This window comes from Vulpes vulpes, chromosome 6, assembly GCF_048418805.1.
Source record: "Vulpes vulpes isolate BD-2025 chromosome 6, VulVul3, whole genome shotgun sequence".
Taxonomy (NCBI): domain Eukaryota; kingdom Metazoa; phylum Chordata; class Mammalia; order Carnivora; family Canidae; genus Vulpes; species Vulpes vulpes.
In genome coordinates, this window is record NC_132785.1 from 127,148,927 (window position 1) to 127,176,461 (window position 27,535).

The 27,535-nt window shown below is 54.0% G+C and overlaps 1 protein-coding gene and 1 non-coding gene across 4 annotated transcripts; one reads left to right on the top strand and one right to left on the bottom strand.

Moving 5' to 3' along the window:
• Nucleotides 1-27,535, bottom strand: RTL1 (retrotransposon Gag like 1). 3 transcript variants are annotated; one of them, XM_072762343.1, is made up of 5 exons: nt 27,319-27,535; nt 23,574-23,806; nt 23,278-23,355; nt 13,887-13,949; nt 1-5,121 (listed from the first exon to the last, which is right to left on the bottom strand). In XM_072762343.1, the coding sequence occupies exon 5, from the start codon at nt 5,033-5,035 to the stop codon at nt 992-994; it is 4,044 nt and encodes a 1,347-aa protein (XP_072618444.1). In that variant the 5' UTR covers nt 5,036-5,121; nt 13,887-13,949; nt 23,278-23,355; nt 23,574-23,806; nt 27,319-27,535; the 3' UTR covers nt 1-991. The 3 variants fall into 3 exon arrangements, with proteins under 3 accessions (XP_072618444.1, XP_025868391.1, XP_072618443.1); XM_026012606.2 differs by having other exon boundaries at nt 23,278-23,352; nt 27,319-27,480; XM_072762342.1 differs by lacking the exon at nt 23,574-23,806.
• LOC112930365 (small nucleolar RNA SNORD112) lies at nt 17,775-17,851 on the top strand. Its single transcript, XR_003237128.1, has one exon. It is a non-coding gene; the product is annotated as a small nucleolar RNA SNORD112 (small nucleolar RNA).

Genomic DNA, 27,535 nt, shown 5'->3' on the forward strand with positions numbered 1-27,535 from the left:
TAATCTTTTATTTTACTTTATTTAGGGGGTGGGACATGTGAGGGGAAAGTCGGGGGGCGTCTCCTCCCCGTGGCAGAGAGTGGTAGTCTGGTAGGAACTGGCTCAGCACAGTTGGCTGGGTGTCCGGGCCGTCCTCAGTCTGTGGCGGAACCTCTGGGCCCCTGTGTGGTCAGGGCTGGGCGGGGAGGGGGAGCCCAGACAAGTGTCCTGGGAGTCACGGGGACTCTCGAGAATGCCAATCCGGTAAGTACTGGTACGTCGGACGTTCCATGGAGAGGCACCTTCCAGGTGAGAACCGAGCTCAGGGCCAGACAGAGTCAGGGTGTGGGGTGCTGAACCAGACGGTGGGGGTGGGCTGGCTTTGCAGCGGGTGGGTGAGGGAGGTGCCCCAACGCTCCACGAGGTGTGAGCGGGGTGGGGGGCTGGGGCGGGGGACGGGAGCCCAGGGGGAGCAGGAGCACCGGTGGTGGAGGTAGAAGAAGTCAGTGGAGCACCCGAGGTCAGTGTCCCAGGATGGCACATGGTGGCCACTCGTCACTCCCGGGGGGTGGGGGGGGGGTTGGGGGTGGGTCCCCGGCATCTGCTTGCTTGGCTGCGTCTGCTGTGCCTGATGCTTCACCTGGCCTTGGGTCATGGGGTCATCTCCTGCTCACCACTGCTCGCTCCCTCATTGATCTCACTCCCAGCTGCAAAGCCTGGGACCTAGGCGGTTAGGACGGACTGTGTGTGTGGCCCTGAGCTGGCTCTGGGTCTCTGATGGTTGGATAGTTCACTGTAGCACAGGTGACGCTGCTGGTTGATGAGTTGAAGAAATTTTTGCCCTTCACAAGTGGGTTCCCCTTGGGTCAGGAGTGGCAGGAAGTTGGGGGGCGCTGGTTCTGAGTGAAGCAGGCTGAGGCATGGGGAGGCTGCAGGGAGAGGCCGCAGGGAGAGGCCGAGGAGAGGGGGGCAGAGGAACGGAGGGCTTGGCCCTGGCCGGCCAGGGGGCGCTTCACTTGAGGCTCGCGTTGTCCTCGCCGTCAGGCAGCTCTTCCAGCCTGGCCTCCCCCCGGGGCTGGCCCGCCCAGACGGTGGCCGGTGGTGCCTGTGCGTAGACCGTGGTCAGAAAGCGGAGCAGGGCCCTGGCTGCCAGCTCCTGGGCGACGGGGTCAGGCTGCCCGTAGGCGCTGCGGGCCCGGGGTGGGTGTCGGCTCAGGAAGGCGAGGACTTCGGAGGGCATGGGGAGGTGTCGGAGGGGCTGCAGGACCATGGGGGTGTCGGCGCTGAGGGCCTCCTGCACGTCGTTCTCCTGCTCGTCCTGCGAGGTGTCTTGCAGGCCGTCATGCAGGCCACACTGACGGTAACGTTGCAGGTCGTCTTGCAGGGCTTCTCGCAAGACGACATCTTCATCACCCACGACGTGCAGCTCCAGATAGCGGGTGCCCCCCGGGAGGGGGCGGGCTCCCTCCCACGCGCCAACTCGGACCCCGAAGAAGTCACACAGCAGCAGCCAGAAGCCGGGTGTGAGCTGCAGGCCCCGGCGGGTCAGGGGGAGCAGGGCGCGTTGCTGCCGGTGGCCGGGGCCCAGGAGCAGCCCGGCCAGCTCTTGGGCCGGGACGGCGCTCGTGCCCACGGTGGGGGGCACCTGGGTGAGGAGCTGAGCGATGGCGGTGGCCATGCCGCTGCCGGGGACGAGGGTCGCGGCCTGGCCGAGGCGCAGCCAGCGCCTCTGCGGGGGCCGCACGGCCGCCCAGGCGGGCGTGGGCAGCATGGAGAGGCGCCGCTTCAGCTTCAGCAGCACCAGGAGTGCTGCCACGGCCAGGGTGTCCTTCCAGAAGAGGAGGCCCCGGAAGAAGTGCAGGATGACGGCCCTGATCTGGGCCACGCTGAAGTGGGCGAGGAAGCTGTGGAATATTTGATCGATTGGTATCAGAGCCAGGAACTCCTGCTGGAGGTTCCGCCCGTTGGGCTCGTCCTGGTTCGATGCGTCTTCAGTCTCATCGTCTTCCTCCGAGTCTAGGGACCGATCCCCGAAATACCCTCCCGTGGTGAACAGGGACCTGGACCGGGTGGCAGTGTTGTGCTGGAAAGCCCTTCGGGTGAGGTTTCTCACGGGTGGCAGAGGCCGGCCGCCCTCTTGCGCAGGCCGCTCCATGACGTCAAAGTTGAAGTGGGAGAAGAAGAAGACCCAATGCCCGGGGAGAAGTACGGTGAGCCTGTCATTATTCAGAGAGGCTAGATCCTCTGTGTTGAGAAGGATCATGATGGGCTCCTCGGTGTTCTCCAGGTAGCGGCACCACACCATGAAGGAAGCCCTTATTGGAAGAATCTTCATTTCCAGTTGAGAGTAGGCGACTTCGATAGGCGAGATAATTCGGGAGTAGAAAGCGCAGGAGACTCTCTTGCCGGTCTGTTCGTCTATTTGGATCAGGGAGGCGTGCAGAGCTGTCTTGGTGACGCCCGTTTCCAAGTAGAAGGGGTTCTGCGGCTTGGGGTGGTGCAGGAGGGGCGCCTTGCGGAAAGCCCGCTTCAGGCACTCGAAGGCCTCTTGCTCCTCGTCTCCCCAGGAGAACGTCGGGGCGTTGAGCAGCAGCCTCACCAGGGGCTCTATGATGATGCTGAAGCGCTCCACGAAGTGCTGGTAGGGCAGGATGAAGCGGAGCAGGTGTTTCAGGGACTTCTTAGAGCCAGGGGTGGGGTACCCCGTCACGGTGGTCACGATGGTCTTGTTCAGTTTCACCCCTTTGGGGGTGAGGACGAATCCCATGAATTCGACCGTGTGTCGGTGGAACTGGCTTCTGTCCAGTGAGCAGTAGACGTGGTGGTGCCGGAAGCGGACCAGGACCTGGCGGACGTGTTGGAAGTGTTCTTCCTGGCTCATTGAGTAGACCACGACGTCCTGCCCGTAAGAGAGCACGAAGTAGCCGAGCATGTCCTTTAGGATAAAGTGGAGCACGTTCTGAGGGATGACCGGGTCTGAGGATAGTGGAAAGGGCTTGTAGCTCTTCATCTTTGGGAGCTCGAAACCAAACGCTGTTTTCCATACGTCCTCCGCTTGGTGTATGTTCATGCTTTCCTCCACAATGGTCCCCCGCAGCTCCAGCTTCGTGAACCATGTAGCTCCGTGTAACTGGTCGAATAGTTCTGGAATGATCTGTATGTAGTCTTGTTTGTCGGTCAGCATGCTCTCCGCGTTCCAGTTGTCATCCCGCGGCCTGGCACTTTCTTGCATCCCGGCACCCACAGGTTCCCACGGCGCGATGGAGGGACATTCGTAAAAGGTCTCGCTGTGATCACTGTCTCCAGCCTGCTGAAGCTCAGAGGGCTCTGATTCAGAAAGATCATCGGATCCGTCTGAGCTTGGCTGGTCGGAAGTCTCATCATCTGCTTCCTTCGGGTTAAACACGTCGGCCAGGTCGGAGTACAGGGGCGGCAGTCCGGGCAGCAGGCTGATGGCATGTCTTTCCAGTGCGATGCATGGTGGGGGCGGGCGGAAGCACTTCTGCAGGCAGTAGGGAGAGTGAAAGGTGCAGCGGCCTCTGACCCAGTCGACTTCGGGGGTGTGGATCCGGAGCCACTTGATGCCTAATATCACGGAGAAGTTGGGGGACGGAACGATGTCGAATTCGATGGACTCCTGGTGGTTCTGATGGATGCACACCAGGGGCTCGGTGTAGAGCCAGACAGGTTCGTTGCCGATCAGTGAGCCGTCCACGCCTTGGACCATCTGCGGGTAGGGCTTCTCGTAGAGCTCGACATAGTGCTCTTGGGCAAACCTCTCATCCATGAAGTTGCCGCCCGCCCCTGAGTCGACCAGGGCCTGAACCGCGACGCTGTGGTAGGGGTTCACCCTGACCAGGAGCAGCAGGAAGAGGTGGTTGCGGTCGATGGCGGGCCGGGCGTCGCAGGGCAGCCAGCTGCTAACCATCCACCTCTCCGGGGCAGGTGAGTCGATCCAGGTCAGGTTCCGTGGGCGGGCCTCTGGGGGCAGCCTGAGCATCGCCCTCCGCTCTGCCAGCTTTTCTTCTATCTGCAGGACGAGCACGATGAGACTGTCGAGCGAATCCGGCTGCGGGACGCGGAACAGATAGTGCCTGATTTCCTCGTTGAGCCCCTGGCACAGGTGGGCCTGCAGGACTTCGTCCGACCAGCCCAAGGTGGGTACCAGGCCCTGGAACTCATTGATGTACTCGATGGCGGTGCGACTCCCCTGCCTGAGGTTGAACATGGCATCTTCCGCCACACGCAGCGCCTGGCGGTACTCGAACATATCGGACATGGCCTCCAGGAAGGCGGGGAAGTCGCTCATCAGGGAGCTGTTCTCATCCATCAGAGCCCTGGCCCATTCTAAGGCCATGCCCGAGAGGTGGCACATGATGTACCCCACTCGCAGGCGGTCGTTGTAGAACATGCTCGGGTAGCTTTGTAGGATCAGTTGGCAGAGCACGATGAACTCGTGGTACTCCCTGCGGTCGCCGGAGAAGTTTACCGGGACGGGCAGTCGGCCTGCATTGATGGCTTCCATCAAGATCTCCTCTGCTACTCTTTGTTGCTCTCTGAGGTCTTGCATGCGGAAGTACAGAGAGATGATGGATCTCACCGTGGCCATGAACTCCGAAGTCTCGGGCTCCTCTTCCAGCTGCTCCTCCTCCTCCCTCCCGTTGGCCAGGTCAGTGTCGCTGCCGTGTTTGTTTCGGGCTCCCCTTGGGTTGACTGATGCTTCTTCCGTTGTGCCAGGTGCCTCACCGGATGGATCCCCCACTCCCTGATGTGAACCATTGCGTGACTCCTCCAGGTCTTGGAGTAGGTCATTGGGTGGATCCTTAATTTCCCTATGTGGGCCACTGGATGGCTCCTCCATGTCTTGGCGGAGATCAATGGGCAGCTCTTTCATTCCCTGGGCTGGGCCACTGGCTGGCCCCGCCGCCTCCTGCGCGCCGCTGCCTGATGTCTCCACGGTGGTGTTGGATGAGCCCTCGGAGGACTCCATTTGTTTTGATGATGGATTCTTACGCTCCATCATCGTCTCAAATGAGTCTTCAGAGGGTTCTATCATTTCGTCGGATGGAAAGGAGTTGTTCTCTGAAGACTGGTAAGGTTGTGACGCGTCCGGTCAGCGACTGGGACGGCAGAGATCAGAACCTGGGGGTGGGGGGGACGGGTGAGGAGGAAAGGCAGCTGTTTAGGGATTCGCGAGGTCAAGGTTGGGTTCTCGGGGACAAATCAGATGCCCAACTCCTCAGAACAGAGAGAAACCGGGGAGAGCTTCCTCGTGCCCAACCTAGAATATCATTCTGCCCCTGACCTTCTCCCGATTCTCCCAGGCTTGCTCGGCCTGTCTGGCTTGCCTGCTTCCCCCATGGCCGTGAGAAATTCACAGCCCATAAATTCTGTGGAGCAATAGGCCCAGAGCGGCCGCTGTGGCAGGCAGGCCCCTGGCAGGATGCTTTGGCCGCGTCACCCCCGCTGGCACACGTGCCTGGTCAACCCTCCTTCCTTTCTCTGGTCACCCTAAAGTCACAGAGGTCATATGTCAGTGCCATTCAGAGCTGTCCCTGGCAGGCAGGGTGCCCTGGAGCAAGCTTGGCTCGCCGTCTGCTCCCCCCGCCCTCCCCCGTTGTGAAGTGGGAATCTCCAGCAGATGCCTACTGTTTAACAAGGTCGGGGGAAGAGGAGAAAATGGGCAGTTGGCCACAGTCCCATCAGTTGGATCAGCAGCCTAAAATAGTTCTCACTTCCTACCCTAGATTCACAGGAGAAATTGGGCCAGTGTGGAGGGAGGGCAGATCTGGAGGTCCGGCTTTTATTTTTTTCCATAAACGTTTATAAAGCACCTACTATGTGGCAGAAACTTGCACCCTGTGACTTGGTTCTCAGCTTTGCTCAGCTTTGCTGACTTCTCCTACTCTTGCATCAGTTTCCAATCTCCCCAGCTCTGAGCCCTCGGGGAGATCTGTGGATCCTCTCCTAAAACTGCCACTTTTCCAAGATCCCCCTCCTTGTGGGGGTTCGGGCATCAATTCCACACACGTGAGCAATCATATTTTACCTGCCCCTCCAGTCTTGCCAGGTGGGACTGGTTTTTTTCCTCTAGCAGACACTCCCTCTCTGTTTCTGGCTGGTTTCTCCCTGACCTAGGGGTGTCTCTAGGAGAGCTGGGGTAGGGACTAAGGGGTGGGGAGGGAGGGGGGAGGGAGGAGGGGGAGGGTGCGAGGTATCTTTGACCTCTGATTGTCTTGGAATGGAGTTTTCATAGTCATGGGTGGTTTGAGTGGGCTGAGGCTGAATTTAAAGAGATGTCTGGGTTGGGGTTATTTTGCACATGTCTTCCCTGCTGGGAGAGCAAATTGAGTTCTGGTTATCCAAAAGAGTGGCTCTGTGGTCACCCCTCTTTCTACATTTAACAGCTTTTGTTACTTCTGAGTACTCCTCTTAGCCACCAGGCCCATCTATTTAAAAAAAAAAAAAAAAAGGCATTCCCTCATTGGCTAAAATCCAAACTTTCCAACAAGATAGACGATTCCAATCTGCTGTTTCTCAAAATTAAGTACATTCTGGTTAGCCTGACAGTTAATTCCACCCTGCAGAGCCTCTGATGAAAAGGTTTTGTTGTTTATTTACTGTTCACAATATTAAATCCAAACCTTTTAGCATAACAATTGCTGACACAAGAAACTCCCCAAAATCATTCTCTGGCTAAAATGTAAAAGCCTTAGAATAATAGAAAATTCTGCTCATGCCATTCCTCCAGGTAGAGATTACATGTTTCTAGCATGATGCACCGGTCACGTAAAATCATCACCATCCCCATCCTCACCACATACATGGCGCCTCAGTTAACTCATTTGTCCTCACCAAAGTCCTATAAGGCGTATGCAACTATTCCACAATTCCAAGATCTAATATAAAACTCTAATTGAAATATAAAATTTGACTAACTCATCCACAGACTCCACTATTAGAAATAAAAATCTCCGTATGTCTCTTAAAACCCATAATTGGCTAAAACTTAAAACTTAAAAATTTGAATTGGCTGAAATTTGCATTTTAAAATGGAAAAATTTAAGTTGGCTGAAATTTCAAATTTCAAATATAAAATCTGTGCCTGTCTTAAAACTGTTGAAACCCATTATTGGCTAAAATTTAAAATTGAAAAATTGAAAATTTTAAATTGGCTAAAATTTAGATTTTTAAATATGAAATCTGTATCTCTCTTAAAACCCATAAAACTCTTCGTTGGCTACAATTTAAAATTCAAAAATTCTAATTGACAGAAATTTAAATTTTAAAATTGAAAAATTTAAATTGGCTAAAATTTAATATTTTAAAATGGAAACATTTAAATTGGCTAACATTTAATACCTTAAAATGGAATCATCTTAAATGTTGGCAAATTGAATTTAAATAAAATAAATAAAATAAATAAAATCGAAACATTTAAATTGGCTAAAGTTTAAAAATTTAAACACGAAAACTGTATATCTATCTCTTAAAACTTAAAGCACTTTATTGATAAAATTTAAAACTTAAAAACTTATATTGACTGAAATTTAAATTTTAAAACTGAAAAATTTAAATCAGCTGAAATGTAAAGTTTTAAGTATAAAATCTATATAGCTTTTAAAACTTCTAGAAGTCTTTTTTTTTTTTTAAGTCTAAATTGGCTAAAATTTAAAATGCGAAATCTCAGTATGGCTCTTAAAACCCTGAGAACACTTTATATGGCTCTTAAAACCCTGAGAACCCTTTATTGGTTAAAATTTAAATTCCTTCGCCAGATGATTTGAAAACTAGATTATACCCCTTTTATTCTAAGTCCATATGTCTTAGTGTATTTATGAATTTGATGATGATGTAACTGATGAAATTGTTCACCTGTCTTCAGTCTAAAATCCAATATCCTTGGCATATTACAAAATCCTGACCTGAATATTCCTTAGCATCAAAGTTCAAAGTTTTAGCAGGACGCGTGAAAGTTGTCCCATAACTGCTGTATTTAAAATGTACAAAAGTTTCTTTTCATTGCTTAAAACATAAAGTTCCAATCACTTGGCATAAAACAAAAATTTTACTGTGTAATTTATCAGCAAATGGATGGATATAAACCTCCAACTCTTACCAGGCCGCTTCTTAAACCGTTGATTGGCTTAATTCCAAACCTCTCAGCATTATATAAAAATTTGACCGTGTCATTCCTCAAAACCAAAGGTCACACTTCCTTGCAAGGTACATGAATTTGGTCTTGTAACTTCTGCTTAACACTTTTTAATATCTCTTAATCACCTATGAGATAAGATCTAAACTGCTTAGTCAAAAATACACGTATTACCATATAATTTCTCCGCAGACTACTCTTACCGAACACAGAAATTTTACCATGTCACTCTCTTAAAATCTCTGAATGGCTGAAATCCAAAATCCTTAGCACAGCACAAAAATGTATTCCTGTCATTCCTCAAAATAGGGTCCAGACTTCTTAGCAAGCTATGGAAATTCAGTCACATAACCTTTGCCTAAGACCTGCCCCGCCTCCGTATCACTTGCTATAAAATGATCGAGTCCTTCAGCATAAAGTACAGACGGTGCACTTGTGCCAGGGGGCACCTCCTCTGAGCTGTCGATGCGCGTTCATTATCAGGTTCATCAAATCCAGACACCTTAGCATAAAATATATTTTAGCAGCTAATTCCCCTGGAGACCAAACTAACTCATCAGTCACTCCTTAAAACCCTTTACTGGCTAAAATCCAAACACCTCTGCATGAGGGTTCAAAAATGAGATCATATCCCTCCCCAAAATGAAATGCTTGAATGCCTTTGACTCTCACATAAAATCACATCTCCTTGGCATGTTATAAAGATCTGATCATATTATCTTTACCATAAAAACCCACTCTTGTAGCTCTGCCAAAATGCATAAGTTTGATCATGTAACTCCCAATTTAAAACTTTCCAAGATTTCTTCGTTGCCTGTAACAGAACGTCCCGACTACTTAACATAAAATGCAACGTTGTACCATGTAATTTATCTTCAGACTGGTCTATAAAAAAAAAACAAAAAAACCAAATCTCATCCCGTCATTCTTGTAAACCCTTTATTGGCTTAAATCCAAACTTATTAGCATGATATAAAAATTCGATCTTGTCATCCCTTAAAATAAAGTTCACACTTCCTAGCACAGCATATAAAATTTTATCTTGTAATTCCGCCTTAAAATCTTAACAATGCCTCTTCATTGTGAAGTTATGGAATCAAAGTCCAAATTCTTAGCTCAAAATGTGAATTTTATTTTGTAATTTCACCGCGTATTATCCACTCCAAAAAAAAAAAAAAAATCTTACCATGTCACTCTCTTAGAACTTTTCATTGGCTAAAATCAAATTTCTAGGCATGTACAGAACTCCAATCATGTCAGAGCCTCAAAATAAATTTCAAATTTCTTTGCGCGTTCCCAGCGTTGATCACATAACTCTTAGGACTGAAGTTTTTCAACTTTGGTGTCAACATCCATCAAATCTCTGAAACTCAGACGTTGGCACCCCTGAGATATAAAGTGCAAAGGTTTTTGCAGGAGACTTAAATTTGTGGCTCTTACCGGTTTTCTCTTTATAGTTTTTCAATGTTCCCTGTATAATAAAGTCCAAAGCTGTTAGCCTTAAAATACATTTTTTCATGTTTTTCTGCAGATTTATCTTCCACAAGCAAAAATCTCACCATCACATTTCTTAAGACCCTTTGGCAAGAATCCAAACTCCTTAGCATGATACAAAAACTTGTTCCAGTCATTCCTCAAAATAAAGCTATCCCCCAAACCCCAAATCTATTCCTAGAACCCCGCTTAAAATCTTTTCCTGTATTTTCATCACTAACAACATATCTCGACATCTCGGCGTCTTCAATCATGGTGTTCTCAGTGTAAAACCTTTCGGATTTCACGTCCAAAGCATAAAATCCAAATGCCTGAGCATGAAATGAAAATTGGACCAGGTATTTGTTATATTAAAAAATCTTTACATTGCTTTTTCACTACTTAGGGAATAAAGCCCAAATTCCTTTGCACAAACCCAACATTTTTCATCCTCCCTAATTTCTCGATGCAGTTTCTTGTTCCTCTCGCACTTTGCTCCTCAAAGACTGGGTTTCTTACTTCCTGTCCCCGAACTCATTTTAATTTTATAGTTCTGGATCTTTTTATGTTGTTAAGCTGGTTCCTCTGCCTCCATTTCATTAATTCATTACAGCAACGTGTCCTGATTCTTTTTTCTGGGCCAGGCGCTGGTTTGAGGACCCCGATGGGAAGAAACGGAAGCAGCCATGCCTTGCAGAACGTCACCAGCAAGGAGATGAGGACCACGCCCTCATGCTAAATGTCCTGCTGGAGGTGAGTGTAGGGTCCTGGGGGCCAAGACCGAGGGATCTCCCTTTACTGATGGTGAGCGTCTCCTTTGAGGCTCTGCTGGGTTCCGCTGCCTGACCCTTTGGGAAGACATTGGGCATTATTGGGGCCGTGTTTCATAAAGTGAAGGTGCCTCTGGCCTCCCATGTCTGGCTTTATACAGTGGCTACGGGCTTCCTTCTGACGCCCACCCTCCACATGCCCACCTGCTGCAGCTGGTGCAGCCTGGAGGCTGCCCAGCCCCTTCTCTGGGCTCTCCAGAGGTAATACTGCTCCGTCCTACAGATGTAGCTTAATAAATGCTCAGGTCTCAGGCCTCAAGGCAATTTCTTTAAGAAATATCTCTTGATTGGGGAATTCTCACCTTACCAAAAAAAATCAAAATCAAAATCAGGATTTAGTGCACCTGGTTCAGGTCAGAAGTGCCCTTGAGGTCTTTGAGTCGGACCCTCTGCCCCCCGCCGACACTCATAGACAGACACCCCAGCCTCACCACCTTCAGTGCCCAGAGCCTTCTCGGCCAGGTCAGCTCCTTGCTTGCCGTTGAGCAAGTGGCCCATTGGGTCAGGGCTGCCAACGTGAGTCTATGAAGGGTTGGATGGGAGGGGGGGGGCGGGGGGGGCCAATCCCTCAGCGAATACCTCGCCTTGTCGGCTCACTTGTACAGTAAAGGAAATCTGATTTTAAAAATAGAGCTTGGAAGAGGAGATGAGGGGTATTTAGGAGCAGAGTTAGCCAGGGGCGGGGAGCAGGGGAGAGGTGAGGACAGGGGAGGGGGGCCTGCAGCCTGAGTTGCTGACGAGGAAGGTAGAGAGCCAAGAAAGAGGAGGCGGGAGGACAGAGGGGAACGAGGGACCACGGGGTTCTCTGTCACGGCCTCGCCTTTCCCAGCCTCTCAGACGCCCGGCGGCCACACCTGCAGCCCTGGCCTTCTCAGCTGCTAGGATAGACATCAGGGCTGAGGTCGGGGGGAGACCCTGTGTGCCTCGGCCTGCCTCAGAGCCACTTGGGTTCGAGGGACACAGCCACCACGTCTTGAGGGCTAAGTGACCTTGAGATGAACATCCCTCATTGACTCCCTTATTGCCCCAGACCCGCTGAGCATCCCTGTGGGAGTGGGCACGTGGGGACGCTGGTGGGCCTGTAGGTCGGTCTTAGTTATTTTATTAAACTAGTGTCAAGGTCCAGATGTACCCTTATTAGGCTAAGGGCTGCGGCTCCTTGGTTTCCTGGTGTAGACCAGGGGTATGGTCACTCCCCACACAGCTTGTCACTAGGGATTTTCAAGATGGATCCCTGAGCACCCCATGAGTACCTTGGGTAGGTCCTGGGTCCTGTGGACTCCTGCTTTGCCTGCTCACCCCCTGCCTTGTGGGTTAAGACCACTTGGGCCTTATAGCTGGGAGACTCTTCACGTCTTGACCCAGAGTGGCCAGCCTCAGCGGCTTCCCACTCTTCACCTGGGGGCTGGGGCTTGGGGCCTTGGGTATCAGGCCCCCCTGGGCCTCCGACATCCCTGTAGGGATAGTCTATAGAAGGAGAGGTGGCCGTGATTCAGGACAGACATGAAGTTACAGCAGGGTTGGGGCTGGTCCCAGGGCTTTTCCACCAAACCCAAACTGGTTGGGTGGGGTGCCTTCTAGAAAAGATGCCTCGGCCCCTTGCCTCCTCAAGCCATCAGGGTGAGGGGCAGTGCCCCTGACCTAGCAATATTCCTGTGGCCATCCCCCCGCCCTACTGCTTGACTGGCAGCTCCAGGGGGCAGCTGGATCACTCTGCCCAGAATAACCCTGGGAGGGATTGGGAGAGGGGTCACACATGAGAATGTCCTTCTTCTTTGGGCTGTCCAAAAGGGCCAGGCCAATCAGCTGCTCCCTGGGCTGCTCTTGCCTTTCATGGCAAGTGGGCAGAGGAAGGAGGCGCACCAGCTGCCAACCTGGGACCCACACTGACTTTCAGCGTGACCTTCCCCTCCTGGGCCCTCAGTTTCCCCAGAACTGCAAGGCGGGCTTGGGCAGGGGGTCTTTTCACTTTGTTCCTGTAGCTCTGGGATTCTGGGAGATGCCTGAGGAGTGACCTGGGCAGCAGCGGTAAAAGGAGGGGGTTGACTGAGCAAGTGGAGCTCAGGGTCCCCACCCTGCCTCAATTCCAGAAGCTTGGGGGGGGGGTTCCTTACACTACTTACTACTTGGGAGGGTCCTCATGCCATTTCCTTTAAAAAGAGGCCCCCACCTAGAAGTCCTGGTTGGGAGCACAGGCTGGCCTGTTCCTTCTGGGGTTGGTCCTGTTTGACCTTGGGACTGGACAGGTCTCAGTGGAATCTGTGTGTCTGTGGTGGGGTCCCTCTATGCCCCGTGTTCTGCTGGCTCTGAGGACGGGCCAGGAGCCATAGGCCTAGGGGTGAGCTGGCGGGGGGGACCTTGGCCTTGGTGTGGGTGGAAGTAGGGCCAGAGTCAGAGGTAGACCTCCTTCCCAGGGGTCATGGGCCTTCGTAGGCTGCAACACGGTCTGAACAGGAAGGGCCTGTGATTATCACGAAGACTTTTGGGATTTTTAGTTTTGAAACACCTGCTGTAGCGGGACGGTCAGCACTCAGCATTTTCACGCCTGGGTCAACTTTAATCTCCCCACTCGCCCCGTGAGGTGACGGCGTTCCACCTTGCAAGGGAGTGCAGCGGAGCTGGGGTGGGGGGGCTGAAGTGACTTACCCAGGAGCTCTAATTATTAGCAGGAGCCACGGCTTGAGGACCAAGACCACCGAGGGCCCCCCTCCCCCAGGCCGCAGGCTGCTGGCGACTGAGGCTGGCGAGGGGCGGCCTGCGCGCATGGAGGCCAGTGCCGTCCAGACGGGGGTAATTAGAATTTATTTATTGAAACTGATGTTTCCCCAGCGTCTGCTCTGTGTCAGGCACGACCCTAGCAGCTTGACCCCAGACACTGACTTGGCTCCCGACCGAGTTCCCCATTTCGCGGCGCCAGGAGGACCTAGGTCAGGAAGGAAGAGGCCGTGGGGAAAGCCAGGTTTTCCTGCTTCCACCAGGGGCTGGAGAGGGCAGGAACGGATGCCCTCGGTCCTGGCGGGGGGCAGGCAGTGGCCATTTGGGGACCCCGAGGGACCCTCGGCCGAGAGGCCGCTTTCCTTCTGTGGCATCCACACGCTCAGGCTCGTGACCCGATGGGAGGCCGGAACCTAGGAACGGGGCCTCAGCGTCTGCCTCCATCTCCCTGAAAAGCTCATGTGGTCATTGCCAACTCATTTTGGCTAATTTGGTTGTCGGCAGAGGGACAGGACAGCTGGCCCTGGCCCTGCTAATTATAGCCGCTCAAGTATTTGTACGAGGTACTGAGTCCCCCATGTCATGGTTTTTTCCTGCAAACTAACCCTTTAACCTTTGTTCCTGAGTGCCAGCCAGCCCGCCTGCTCCATGTATCGATGGCCCGGACGCCCCCCTCCCCCGGCGAGCTCCCTCCCCTAGGGGAGGTCAGCATGAGCCTCCACCCCAAGTCTTACCTTTGATGCAAGCGATCAGTGGCTCTGCTCCTGTCCCGTTGTCAACTGGAATCTCGCTTCTCTCTACAAAGCGATTGGATACGTTTATTTCTGTAATTATGAAAGTCCAGGCTCTGGGCCGTGCGTGCACATTCCCCCGTTCCCCACGGCACACCGCACGCGCCCCCGTGGGGTGCCTCCATCACCCATCTCGAGTACTTACTATGTGCCAGACACTGTTTTAATTCTTTCAATCCCTATGGCAACCTGGGAAGCTGGTCCTGTTATTATTCCCATTCTTCAGAAGAGGAATCTGAGGCTCAGGGGCGGACCTCAAATCCTTAGAAGGCCTGATCTCATTCTCCCACTGGGTCTGGCGCAGGCTGCGCCTCCTGCTGGCCTCAGGGACAGCGCACAACCCACTGAGGTCTGCAATGGCACCATTGTTCAGCTCTCTCCCTGGATCCCCAACTCTTGGCAAGACCCCCCTCCCCCGTTCTTGCCAGACCTCATTTTGCCCTCAGCAAGAGTCTGGGGTCTGGGCCTCTTGTGTCACCCCAAGTAAATCTCTTAGTTCCCTGAACTTCAACCTCACAGGCGATTATAAGTAGCATCTTCCCACGCTGGTGGTCCTTCCCTCACCCAGTGTCCCCACCAGGACGGGGGACCCCTGTGGTGTTTTGTCATGCTCCTGATATCAGTATGTATGTGCTACTCCTTCATCCCACCCTCTGTCAGCACACAGTAGGGCTGGGGCAGCAGGTGAGGCTTGAGAGGTGGGTGGAACTCTTGTGAGCAGGTTGTCTTTTCTCCCCTCCCAGGTGGCTGGAGGTGAGACTGCGCTTTCCCCCAGGAAGGGAGCAGATGCCTGGCCCAGGATCGAATCAGAAGGTCTGCCCTATGAATTTATTTTTTCTGAGTTGTAAAATTGGACAATTTGTAAGTGTGCAGCCCCCTCAGGATGGAACTAACCTGAGCTCTTTATTCTGCAGCTGAGGCTCACTGCCCCCTGGATGGGCAGTGAGTCGGTGGGTTCCAGAGACCAAAGTGTAGCCCAGCCCTGGCCCTGTCCCCCGAAACCAAGACGGCACCCCTGCCTGGAGGGGGATGGATGGGGTCCTCCTAGGCTGACCTCACAGTAGACCAGGTATGTACGCCCTGTCTCTTTTTTTTAAATTTTATTTATTTATTCATGACACACACACACACACACACACACACACACACACACACACACACAGAGACAGAGAGGCAGAGACACAGGCAGAGGGAGAAGCAGACTCCACGCAGGGAGCCGGACGTGGGACTCGATCCCCGGTCCCCAGGATCAGGCCGTGGGCCGAAGGTGACGCTAAACCGCTGAGCCACCCGGGTTACAGCACCTGTAAAGACAGGTCTGCCCACGCCCTGTCTTTAACCACAGGTTCTGGGGAGGTAGAGGCCTCATACCACATTAATACGGTAATATAATTAAAAATCCAGAATAATGCTGTTCCTCTGTTATATGTAATCAGGGGAGGTGTTAGAATTTCTGACCATGATACAAAGGGGTGCAACAAGTGAGACCTCTCTGATGGGGGCTTAAGGGGGCCCCAGGGAAGCAGAGAGCACAGACTCCCCTGGGTGACCTTGGTCAAGCGATGGCGAGTCCCCCTCCCCTTCTATAGGATGGGGACCGTCATCTTTAAGTGTTGCCTTGATTCCCTAAATGGAATAAAATAGAAAATGCCTGGCACACAGTAGGTATTCGGCGCAGATACAAATCATTCTTATTTTACGTGGATCTGTCCCCTCCCTCTTAGAAAGCCCTTCTCATTTTTATAGAACCCAGAGGGAAGACAAGGGGAGCCGGGACAGTCGGGGTCAATGCTGGGATCCAGAGATCCTTTTCTTGAGTCAACTGTGTAACTTGTACTGGCATTGTCTGGATTTATGTGGCCCTCCGGAGGAGTGAACGTCTTCATGTTGAATTATCCTGGCCCGGAGGTGGATGCAGGTGATGTCAGCCTGGGTACTGCATTTTATTTTTCTTTATCCTACCATATTTCATATCTAAAAAACTATGACAAATACCTCAAAGTATTCTCCAGGACCGAACTCAGGCCAAAATAAAATGCTATGTAATAAATAGCAGAGCCTCGTGTACGGGAAAGGCGATTAAGAGCTGGTCACGCTGGCAGAGCGCTGGTTAACCTGTGCTCACATTTCTTCCGCACAAAGTCATGGTCGAAAATAAATCCCTGCCTGGCAGAGGGGAGGAAAGTTCTAGAAGGTCCCTGTCTGTGCGAGTGAGGGGAGGGACTGTAACCGACCGATGGGTTAGTTGATCTGTGCAGATGGAGGCCAGGGTGATAGCGGATGAGGCTCGTAGTGATTGGGGCCGCAAATTGGCTTAGGTTTGTGTTCTGGGGGGTCTCGGGGCCTCAGCTCTCCACCTGTAGATGAGACTGAGCTGGTCTCTGCTGCGCACTTAGCCTCCCGCCTGCAAGGGGATTCATTCTGGCAGCTAGACAACTGTGAGGGGGCCTGGGGAGTGGAGTCTGAAGCTCAGCAAGCAAGGGGGAGTTGAGGGGTCTTGGCCGAGAGGGAGGCAGGGGTGCAGCGTGCCACCCTGGACTCGAGGGAGGAGCAAGCAAGTACCTGCAGAGCCCACCCCTTTGTCTGGGACCCTCAGGTCAGGCAAACCTGTGCCCTTGAGCTGCACTCCCTCTGGATGGGAAGTGGGGGGATGATGGCAGCCACGGGTTCCGCGGAAATCTAGCTGTCAGGGGATGTCAGGGGACACAGCGAGGCTCCTCGGCTCCTCGCCAGCAAGCTGCGCGGCTGTTGACGCATGTGAGCTGAGGGGCCGCTGCTCCCCAGAGGCCCGCGTGTCCCCTCCGCCAGGCCTGGCTCATGTGACATTCTCCCTGCGTTCTCATTCCACTTAGCTAATCCCGGAGAACACGGGCCAGGGCATTCGCTTTTGGGACCTCTTAAAGACCGAAAAGGAAAGTCCGCCCCGATGGGTGCATTGCAGACACCCCCGCCAGGCGGCTCTGGAGGGATTTGGGGCCTGGTGGGGCGGGGGGGGGGGGGGGTGAAATCACAGCCGGCAGGCACACACCTGCTGGCCTCATGTCACTGACACGCCACCGGGAGGCCCGGGGCTCCAGCTTTAGAACATATAAAATTAAAAGAGGAATGATCTTTGGGATAAAATAAATCCTGCGTGTCTGCACAACCAGTTTTGGGGATATGTGCCTGGTCCCGGGCCATCAGCTAAAATGCTCTTCCTTTTGTTGTAAAAACAGGATAACAACCCCCACCCCACCCCCAACCCCCAACAAACAAACAAATGAAAAAAAAACCCCCACACAAAATGTTTATTTTAATTATGCAAGGAATGCACTGATAATTAATACACTCGTTACTAACAATCAAACATTGCAGATAAAAGCTAAAGCCGTGTGCAACCCCTCCCTCGTGCCCAGCTCCCCCCACCCCCAGCATTTTCACTGCTGTTACCAGTTTCAGGCGCACGGTTCCAGATATTTTTCTGTGCTTTTATGTATGTATATAAATAGACCTCTAAAATATATGATTTTGTTTATTTTCTACGTAAGCTGTATCACAGTGTACATTTCCTTCTGCTTATTTTTCTTCCCTCAGGAATCCGCTTGGAGATAATAAAGATCGACACCGTGCCTTGGAATACACCTTAGTACCCTGTAATCTGTACGCCCTGGGGCTGCTTTAACCCCTTCACGGCTGTCTGTCTGTCGCAAGAGCCCCAGGTCCTTACCCTGTGGGGACGGAGCGCAGGGCAGGTGTAAGTAATTTCTCAGGAGCGGGCTCGCAAGTGTTTATGACATTATCACAAATGAATATATGGATGCATCAATTAGCAAAATTAAAGAGGGACATGCCTGGACCAGTGATGACAAAGTGTCTATGAACAAAGGATCATGATTAATCCAGTTCTGCGCAAAATACTGAGGTCCATTAAAGACAATAGGTCTCGGCTGTTTCATTCTTTTTAAGAGCTGTTTAATATTCCGGGGTATGTATGCACCATTGTTGATTAGACCCTCTTCTATTGTTGAAAATCCCAGCTGTGAGCGTGCTGGGGGGGCGGAGAATGTGTCCAGATACAATCTCTGGTCAAACTCCTGGTCGTCTGGGTGGGGGCCACAGGTTCATGGGTGCTTGTTATATCATTTAAGAAAATAAATGAAAAGGAATCCATGAAATAAAAGTGGCCCTTGCACAAATAAATGAGCAGGACAGGAACTGAGGTTTTAATTAATGCGATTTTGCTCAACTGATACCCGCTAAAAAATATCTAAGTCGTCCCTGTGTTTTGTTAGTGCTAATGGCCCCACAATGAGCATTTTTATAGGTAAATCTGTAAACACGTCCCTAGTTATTTCTTTATCGCAGCTTCTTGGAGGTGGGGTAGCTGGGTTAAATGGTTTTGCAAAGTTTATTTTCATTGATCTTTCTAAAATGCCATTTTGACCTTGCCACTGTCTTGCTTAAATCCTCCCTCTGACTTCCTGGAGCTTCTGGGATGTGGTCCAAGAGCCTTAGCCGGGCACCTAAGACCCTTTGGGGTCTGGCTGGAAGCTTCCCAGCGTCATCGCCCCTGCCCCTTGCCCCCACTGGGCACACTGGGCCCCGGAAGAGCCGCCTGTTCCTGTCTGTGTGCCCTGCCTTTTTACACCTGGGGGCTTTGGCTGGGCCTTCCCAAGCAGCTTCTCCTGAGCCTTTAAAACCAGGCTTTGAAACGTACCCCACGGTGAACTCCCCCTGACACCTTGTTCAAAAGTCCAGCGAAGCACAGTCCCCATGAATGTGATGCCTCATTGACACATTTTCCTAGTTCAAAACAAAAATGTTTTGCCATTTTTCTAGAATTTAAGAAAGCGGCCACATGTTAATAATCACCCCCTTTCCTTTGTCCCTTTCCAGTGCCCTGGGCTCCTGGGTCGCCTGGATCTGCCTTCCCCTAACTGGAGAGGCCTCCTTCTTCTCCTGAGGACTGAGCCATCTGCCCTGCTACTGGGTGAGTGCTCAGAAAGCGTCAGACCACAAACACACGCCTGGGGGGCCCAGGCTGCCTCCCCCCACTGGCCCCCAAGGGCTCTGTCTTGCCCTCGGGGGCACCACACCAGCTTCCCTACCGGCAGGACCCCAGAACCCTGGGTTGTGGTCCAGGAGTAGGGGGTGGCTGAGGGTCCAGTGTGTTGGTGATCACGGGCTTGAGGGGCATGATTAGGGCTGGGAAATGGTTGATTGCGTCTTTTATGGCCTTCTGCTTGCCAGAGGGAAATGGGCCTGTTCCCAGAACATAAGAAGGAGGTAAGTCTTAGCATGTGACAGCAGGGACACCAGCTGTGGTGATGACAAGGGCTTTGGGGACAGGACAGGCTGAGAGTGGCTGCTACCTTTGGGACAGGGTCATGTTCTAGAGAGCACAGGCTTGAGGCAGAGGGACGTTGGTGCCAGGTCCACATCACGCAGAGGGCAGAGGGTCTCCCTTGCTTGTGGGAGGGACAGAAGTCACCTGACTTGATGGAGGCTTTGGTTCTTCCCCCGCCCCCCCACCCCAGGGTGGTGGGTGGGAGGCACCCCAGAGAGGCTGACCATTTTGAGAGCACAAGCCCACCTACAGAACATACATGGTGTGTGTGTCTTTGGACAGGCCCCGAGAATCCCCGTGCCTCAGTTTCCTGATCAGGAAGGCATGTGCACACACGGAGAAGTGATAGGCAGAGGGAGACAATAACACAGATAAATCACCCAGCACAGTAGCCAGCGGAAAACAGGAGCCTTTCCCCTCCCGCCCCCCCTGTTGGAAACGCTTAACCTTCCCTCCCAGAGACGCAGGCAGCTCCTCTTCAGGGCGGGGAGACCCACAGATGGGGGGAAAAAAAAGCAAAAAGAAAAGTCTGGAAGAGTGTGAGCAGGAATAAAGGCCCCACTCCCCTCGCCCCAGGGAAGACACCCCCCAAGGGACAGCACCCTGGCCGGGGAAGGGGCTGCCCCCGCCGGGTTTAATTGGGTTCTCCTGTAAAGTTTGGCAAGAGTTTATTTTATTTTATTTTTTATAAATATATATAAAATGTCAGACTGCTCTTCAGGCAGATTTTTTAGGCGTGTATTTTATGGACTTTGGCAAGGAGGGCTCGGAAGGAACAGTGGTACAGTCTCCAGGGGTTAATCATTCCTGGAAAAACTTCTGGCTAAACCTGACTTCTCCTGAATTTCACAGAAAACGCTCCCTGGGCCGGGCCCAGGCTGAAGGAGGTTTTTGTGTGGGGCGGCCTTACCGAGTGCGAGGAGGGCTTGTATGGTGCCTTTTACACAAAAGTGAACTTCCTCGGCCCCGGGGCACAAAGGCTCCTCTCTCCGAAATGTTGGGTTTATTTACTCTGGGCGGCTCGCCCCGGGGCTGTTCTCTGCGGCCGCGTGCGGAGCCGCCTGCGCCCCTTCCCTGGAGCCCCAGCCCACTCCCGACTTCCTCACGCAGGGGCAGGGGCCAGGGAGCCCGACTCTGTTTGCGTCTGGAGCAGAAGGAAGTGCAGGGGGGAGGAGGAGCCCCCTCCCCAGCCAGCCAGCGCGGCAGGGGCTGTGCTGCCCGGGGCCTCGGGCCGGTTAGGGATTGGGGGTTAGGGATTGGGGCGCAGGTGACTTTTCACACGCACACCCGTGACGTTCTGAGCTGTTGCCTGCAACACGAGCCCCTGACCAGAAACCTGTATTTGCAACATTTCTTAAGTGCGTGGCTTCTGCTCCGCACCCGCATCGGCCCCCCCCAGAATGCGGCAGAGGCAGGAACGCATATGCAAATCCCACCTTACCAAACATTTGCAAATCCGGCAGTTTCAAAGCGGTCCTTTAATAGACTCAAACAGGAGCAGTGACAAAATAACAACAGAAGCCCCAGGCTCTGGAAAGCAGTTTCCCCACGGGCTCACAGCTCCTAAGCAGGGCGGTAAGGGCAGTCTGTCTGTCTGTCTGTCTGTCTGTGGGGAGCCAGCCAGGCACTCTCCACCTGCAACACGATGCTGCCCCCCCACGGCGGGTCAGAGCAGCTGTCGGGACCCCGACAGTGCCCTGGCAGGTTGGGCTGTCAGGAGCGGGACAGTCAGGCTTGCCCCGACACGGGGCTCTGTCCCCAGGCCCCCAGGTGCCTCAGCCCTCCCTCGTTCTTGCTGCCCCTTGAAAGTGCGTCACTGCCTCAAGGGTGAGCTAGGACAGCCTGGCCGTTTCACAGACAAGGACCCCCGGGCTGGCCCCTCAGAGCCAGCCTGTAATCACACACGCACAACACACACATACGCACACACGCGCACACACACGCACACACATGTGCGCGCGCCTGCGTGCGCTCGCTGAGTGCCTACACTGGGAACAAAGGCAAAAAAACTCCTTTAGAAACTGCAGAACAGAGCCTCGTCTAGCGGGGGTCCCCTGATAAAGGCCCCGTCCACCCAGAGTTCCTGGGAACTGAGCCCCCATGAATGGGCCTGGAGAGCCAGCGCCCGATGCAGCGTGGGCCTCATTCATCAACATGCAGGCCCCTGGGCCCCGTCGCTGGGGCGAGGGGCTTTCACGAGTCCCCAGAGCATCCAAGTCACGGTCCAGCAGCCGGCTGAATCCGTGGCTGCGGCCCAGCCTCCAGAAAAGGGCCTTGCTTTTCCCATGACCGGGCGGCCTCTCAACTCATCAGACCCCCCCTCTTCCCCCCCCACCCCCCCGCAGGAAGGCTCTCCCCCCACCACCCGCTGCACCAGCCTGTTGCCCCAGAGAGGACCCAGGCCAGCCTTTCTGGGCCTGGGAGCTGGGGCGGGCACTTGGCCACTCCAGGTGGCCCGGCCCTTGAGATGGGGAATTGGCTGCAGGACAGCCCCCCACTTCCCCCCCGCTGGCCCCGAGCACTCACCCCCATTCTCTGCTCCTCTCCCTCACTGCCTCATTGTGACAGAAGCGCTCCACCAGCCATCTCCGTGCCTTTGCCATGCAGCTCAGGGCAAGGTACATGGGAAAGTCTGCGCATCCTTGCTCTGACCCCAGCCTGCCTCCTCCGCAGCCAGCCCCGCTCGGGACTTAGCTCTGTAGGAGCTTCTCAAAGGCCTAGACGTGCGGGCTGCCAGCCCGGGCAGGGAGCCGTGCTGCAGCCTCCCGGCCAAGTACCGGCCTGCCTCTCTCTGCTCGGATGCCTCCCGTAACAGGGAGCTCCCTCTCTCCCCGAGCAGCCCGCTCAGGGCTCGCACACACCGAGCTGCTTTGCCGAGCCCTCCCCTGCTTTCTGCATCTGCCTCCGCGGCTCTGCTGCAGCCCCCTCGCCCCCTCTGCCCTCGGCTCTTCGCAGACAGCAAGCTCACTTCACTCCTCTCCTCTCCGTGCTCAGGAACGAGCCCCCCACCCACGGAGGGATCAGATTTGGGGTTCCTGTCACCGTCCGGATCACAGCCGTCTACACCTGTCCCGGGGCGCCTCTGCCCCTGCTCCGTGGGGTCTGGGACGGAGCCCTTTGCCCTGCTGTTCTGCAGAGAGCCCAGGGGAGGGCGCGGGTCTCCCCTCCCAGGTCCAGCTGCTAGAATTTCTGTTAAGCGTCTGAGCCCTCCGTTTTTTATGGCCCCTCTGCTAGTTGCCAGGGAGAACGCTCTCTATGCAACCCCCTGCCTTTTCTGCAGGAGCCGCTGGCGGCTGGCCGGCCCTGGTCAGCCCGCAGCAGCGGCAGCAGCGGCGGCGGCAGGCAGCCGCGGTGGGGCCGGGGGGCTCCCGAGACAGACACCCCAGACCAGGCTGGACTCCCCGCTTCCTAGCTGTGAGACCACACAATTCCCTTTACTTTTCAGAGCCTCTCTCTTTCCCTGTGAATTAGATATGAGAAGGGCTCCCTCCCCGTGAGATGAAACGAGATAGGAGTAGCCCAGCACACACCAGACACTTCATGAATGCTTATGGAGTAGCCAGTGGGACTCGGGGAGGGAGGCGCACATGTAACAAGTGGCGCGCAAGAAAGAAAACAGCCCGGCCTTCCGCGACCCTGCCCCGAATACTAACAGGAACGTCGCCTGCCAGAGACCCCTCTGTGGGCTTAATCGCACAAATCAAGTCAGCCAGAGGCAGCCCCTGGCCTGTGAGCTCACAGTAGATGCAGCAGGCGGTAGAAACGACATGCAAGCCCACATCTGCATTTAATACAGCAAGAATTTGCATTGTATGTAGCAGCACGCGGGGGGGCCCGGGGCAAGGCACAAAAGAATACTTTGCTCTGCCGCTGCCTGGAAGGGCTGGCTTAGACAGTAGGGGGGCAGTCTGGGAAAGAGTAGCCCAGTGGGCTCCGGGCATCCCACAGACTGTGGGCTCCGGGCATCCACCCATGCACTCATTCTCCAAACCACCGCAGTGCACCTACCTTGTCAGGCCCAGACCTGAGTGAGAGGCTGGACCCCAAGCAGTGGCAGTCGGCTTCCTGGCCTGGAAGCTCAGTCTGCTGGGGGAGAGAGACAGGGAGTTAGTCACTGCACATCAAGTGATCCGGGGGGGATGATGGCAGGTGAGATTTATGGAGCCCTGTCTAGGGGCCAAGCCCTGAGCTGGGCTGCCTCCACAGGACTCACCCCGGAGGAAAGCCTCTGAGCACCAACCTCTTAATCCCCTGTTGGGTTGATAAGGAAACTGAGGCAGGGGAACGTGAAGTCACATACTCACCGTCACTCAGCTGCTGTGAAGCCAGGCTAGGTTGGAACCCCAGGCCGTCTGAAGCTCCCCACCACACCCTGCTGCTGAAGACTGCTCAGGAAGGCAGAGCCGAGTGCTGGGGGGGCGTGGGTGGGCAGGGGATGGATTGATTAGTTATAAGCACCTCCCAGCGGTGCTTGAGATCCCAGCTCCTCTGTGGCCCAATCCGTTTGAAGGGCAGATTCAAAATTAGGTGGTAGCACCTATGGGCAGAGGCTTATGAAAATGGCATTATTAACCTGACGTGGAGAGGGCCCTGCCCACCTCCAAGCAGATTGCAGATAGAGACGGAGGGGGCTGGGGCTTGTTTATGTGGACAGTGCGTGAGAAGAGGATGGAGCACATCCGGGGGGGCCCCACCAGGGCTTCTTCGTGGGGAGGACTGGCTTTGGAGGGGATGAGGGCTTGATGGCTGAGAAGGGGGAGCAGGGGCAGTCCTGAGGGCAGCCCCTCGCCTCAGAGGGATGCTCTGAGCTGGAACCCACTCTCGGAGGGAGGGTCTCCGGCCCCCTTTCCGACAGGCACAGGCATTGTGAGCCTCCCCACTCCTCAGTTTCCCCAAACATCACAGCGAGGAAAGCCCCAGTCCCCACGCCTTCCCTCCCGCTCCCACCACTGTTAGCAGGGGCAGACACCTGTCTGCGCCTTGGAGCAGTATTCAACAGGAGGGTGCCCGTTGGGGCGGGCGGGAGGACGGGGAGGGAGGCGGGAGAGCCGTGCCCCCGACTCAGAGGCGGCCGAGCCAGGTCTGCATCGGGTAGGACTTGGGCCACTTCAGATTTGTGCCAACTCACGGTGCAGTGGAATCAGACAGTCTGAATTCTTCAGACACCAGCCAAGAGTCTGTGGCGCCCCCAAGTGCCACAAGGGGGCTGCCTGGGCCACATTTTTGAGCCCAGAAAGTGAGGAGGGGGAGACCGTCAGTCAGTCGGGACCAACTGGTGCTTTTACTTTTGTCGCGGCGCTTCTGATTGCGGCCAGGGAGAGGGGAGAGGGGGCGCCGGGCCCTGCCCTGGGCTGGAGTCCGCAGGGGGGGCAGGCTCCGGCTTGGGGTGGCTGCTGGCTGCGCCCCTCCTCACTCGGGGCTCTGCTGCAATGCAGTAAGCGGCGCCGGAGGGTCCCAGAACCGTCCCGTGGCTGGCTTTCCAAAATGGGAAACGAAGGAAGGGGAGGGAGCTTTTCCAGGGTGACGAGGTGCCCGGGAAGCCACCGCACAGGGACCCTGGCGGCCGGAGAAGGGCCAGGATCACCGGGGACAGGTGGAGGGCACGGCGGTAGCCCGCAGGGTCTGGGGAAATGGATCGGACCTGGGGTCGAGGGTTAGTCACTTTGCGGTGGGTGATGTGGCTGATGGGGGGAGGGGGGCTGAGGTCGGGAGAGCAGCTTGGCACACAGTTTCAAGGCAAAAGCACTGATTCTTTTCCTTCCCAAAAGGCAATTAAAAAAAAAAAAGGAGGAAAAAAAAAAGACATTTCAAAGCTAGACAGCTCAATCCTTACCAGCCAAGCTGGTCTCAGGAGGGACTCATCAGGTGGGCAGCTCTGCCTTGGAGCAGAGAGGTGCTGGCTGGTCCTTTTAGAGCAAGTGAAAAGCTTGCCAAGGGCCAGGATGGCTTAGGGAGTGGGGAAGGACCAGGAGGGCCAGGGCCGGGTGTGTGTGTGTGTGTGTGTGTGTGTGTGTGTGTCTATGTGTGTGCATGGGGGTTCTGAGGGGGGCAGGAGGGCCATGGAGGGGGCTGGAGGGCCTGGGGGAAACATGGAGCATCTGAAGGAGGCAGGAGGTCCATAGAGGGGGCTGGAGGGCCTGAGGGGACCAAGGGGGTGTCTGAGGGAGGCAGGAGGGCCATGGAGGGGGCTGGATGGCCTGGGGGGATCACGGGGGTGTCCGAGGGAGGCAGGAGGGCCATGGAAGGGGCTGGAGGGCCTAGGGGGACCAAGGGGGCATCTGAGGAAGGCGGGAGGTCTTAGGGGTGGCTGGTGGGCACCTAATTCCTTAACCTCTTGCACCTTTGCACTTTTTCCTTAATCCTCTCAACTTAGAATGGCTTGCTCCCACCAGCCCTGCCCCTGTCTTGTACCCTCTCCACTTGGAGGCATTCATTCCGATGAATCAGCTCCCTGATACCCCCCCCCCCCAACATTTAGTTTGGACGCTAGGCCTCTTTGCTTTTTTCAGTGGGCTCTCTCCTACCCCCTCACCTCCTGCACTTCATTTTTACCTGTTGATCTTTAAAACCTTCAATTATGTAAAATTTGAAATAATAGGTAGAGAAAGTAATACATATTCCCATCACAATTTACACGGTTTTCATGTTGCTGCCACCCAGGTGCCGACAGCTCTCAGCCCCCCATATCCTGTCAGAGCTGTGTACTGTCCTCCTTCCACTTCCACCCAAGACTATTTTGAAGCAAATTCCAGACACCATATTGTTTCCTCTGAGCATATTTCAGTGCCTTTCTCTAAAAAAGAAGGACTCTTTTCTGTTTTAAAAACATAACCACAATGCCACTTTCACAGTTAAAAAATTAACAGCGTTTCCTTAATGTCATCCAGCATCTATTCAGCATTCAAATATCCCCAATTGACTCATAAATTTCTTTTACAGTTGGCTTGTTCAAGTCAGTGTCCAAATTCTTACCTGCAGTTTCAAGGGGGCACTGGGATGTCAGCAGGTAAGTGCAGCTACAAATTCCTGGGTCTGACTGTATACCCTCACCTTAAGTGAGTAACCCACCCTCAGTAAATGTGGGTTTTCTTACTAAAAATGAGGAAACTCCTGAGTCTCTCCGAGGATCATTTAGAGGATTAGAGACAGTGCATATGAAGCCCCCAGCCCTATTTCTAATACATGACAGACACTCAACAAACAGTAGGTGCTAGAATAGTTTTTTTTTTTTCTGGAAACATTTAAAGGGGAGTTGGGCTAGGGTAGGCAACACAGAACTGGCTATCATCCACAAAACAAAAGGTTCTGGTGGTCCAGGCCCCCTGAGTGATTAAGACAGTACGTGCAGCACATCTCAACAAGGGCAGTCTGCAGTCTGAGGGCTGGGACCTCCTGGCTGGCTCAGAACTGTCACCCAACAGCAGACAGCAACCAACCTGGGGCCTACCAGGGACCCCGCTGGGTGCCGATCCACTAGATGGCACTCTCTGCTGTGAGTCCAGGAGGGACCACTACCCCAAACTGCTCTGGCCACTGCCCAACCCCTGGTGCTGCAGGGGGATGCACACCACTGAAACACTGCAGGTAATTTCTAGAAAATCATTTCTCAATATGACACGTGAGACGTACTGGTTTTCTCCCTTGCATATACCCCAGCCCGATTGCAGAAGCAGAGGGAATGAACATTTAATGATCATTTGCTCAGGCCAGGCCTTGGTATGTCCACTCTCTCTTTAAATCCTCACCCCAGCTATGACTGATTTCCCTTTATTTTACAGATGAGAGGACTTTGAGAAGCTAATGACTTGCCCAAGGTCAGCTAGGAAGCAAGACCCAGGATTCCCAATCCAGGTTTGTCTGATTCCTGTGTACAATATGGAGAGGTGGAAGGATGGATGTCCGGTCTGATGGATGGATGCTTGCCTCAATGAGGCATCAGCAGATGGAAAGATGGTGTGGTGGCTGATGCATGCTGGTGAGATGGGGGAATGAATTCAAGTGCAGAGGGTGGCTAGATGGATGAGTGAGAGAGAAGAGCCAGTTTCTCACCAACATCAAAGGCTTCCTTGGTCTCTGAAGAGATCTTTCCTCTGAATGGAGCTTGGTGGCAAAGCTCCTGCCTTTTGTTCTGCCTCTGGGCGTCCTGACTGGCTCAGGTGGCTCTGGGACAACAGGTGGGCTGCCAGGTCCCAGGGACCAAGCCCCAGCTGTGCTGCTGGAGCGTCTCAGCAGCAACTCTCACTCCCAGCAGTTTTCACACTGCACT

Excerpts from the sequence above, each read along its gene's own strand:
- RTL1 (XM_072762342.1), bottom strand. The coding sequence starts at position 5,035 with ATGATAGAACCCTCTGAAGACTCATTTGAGACGATGATGGAGCGTAAG.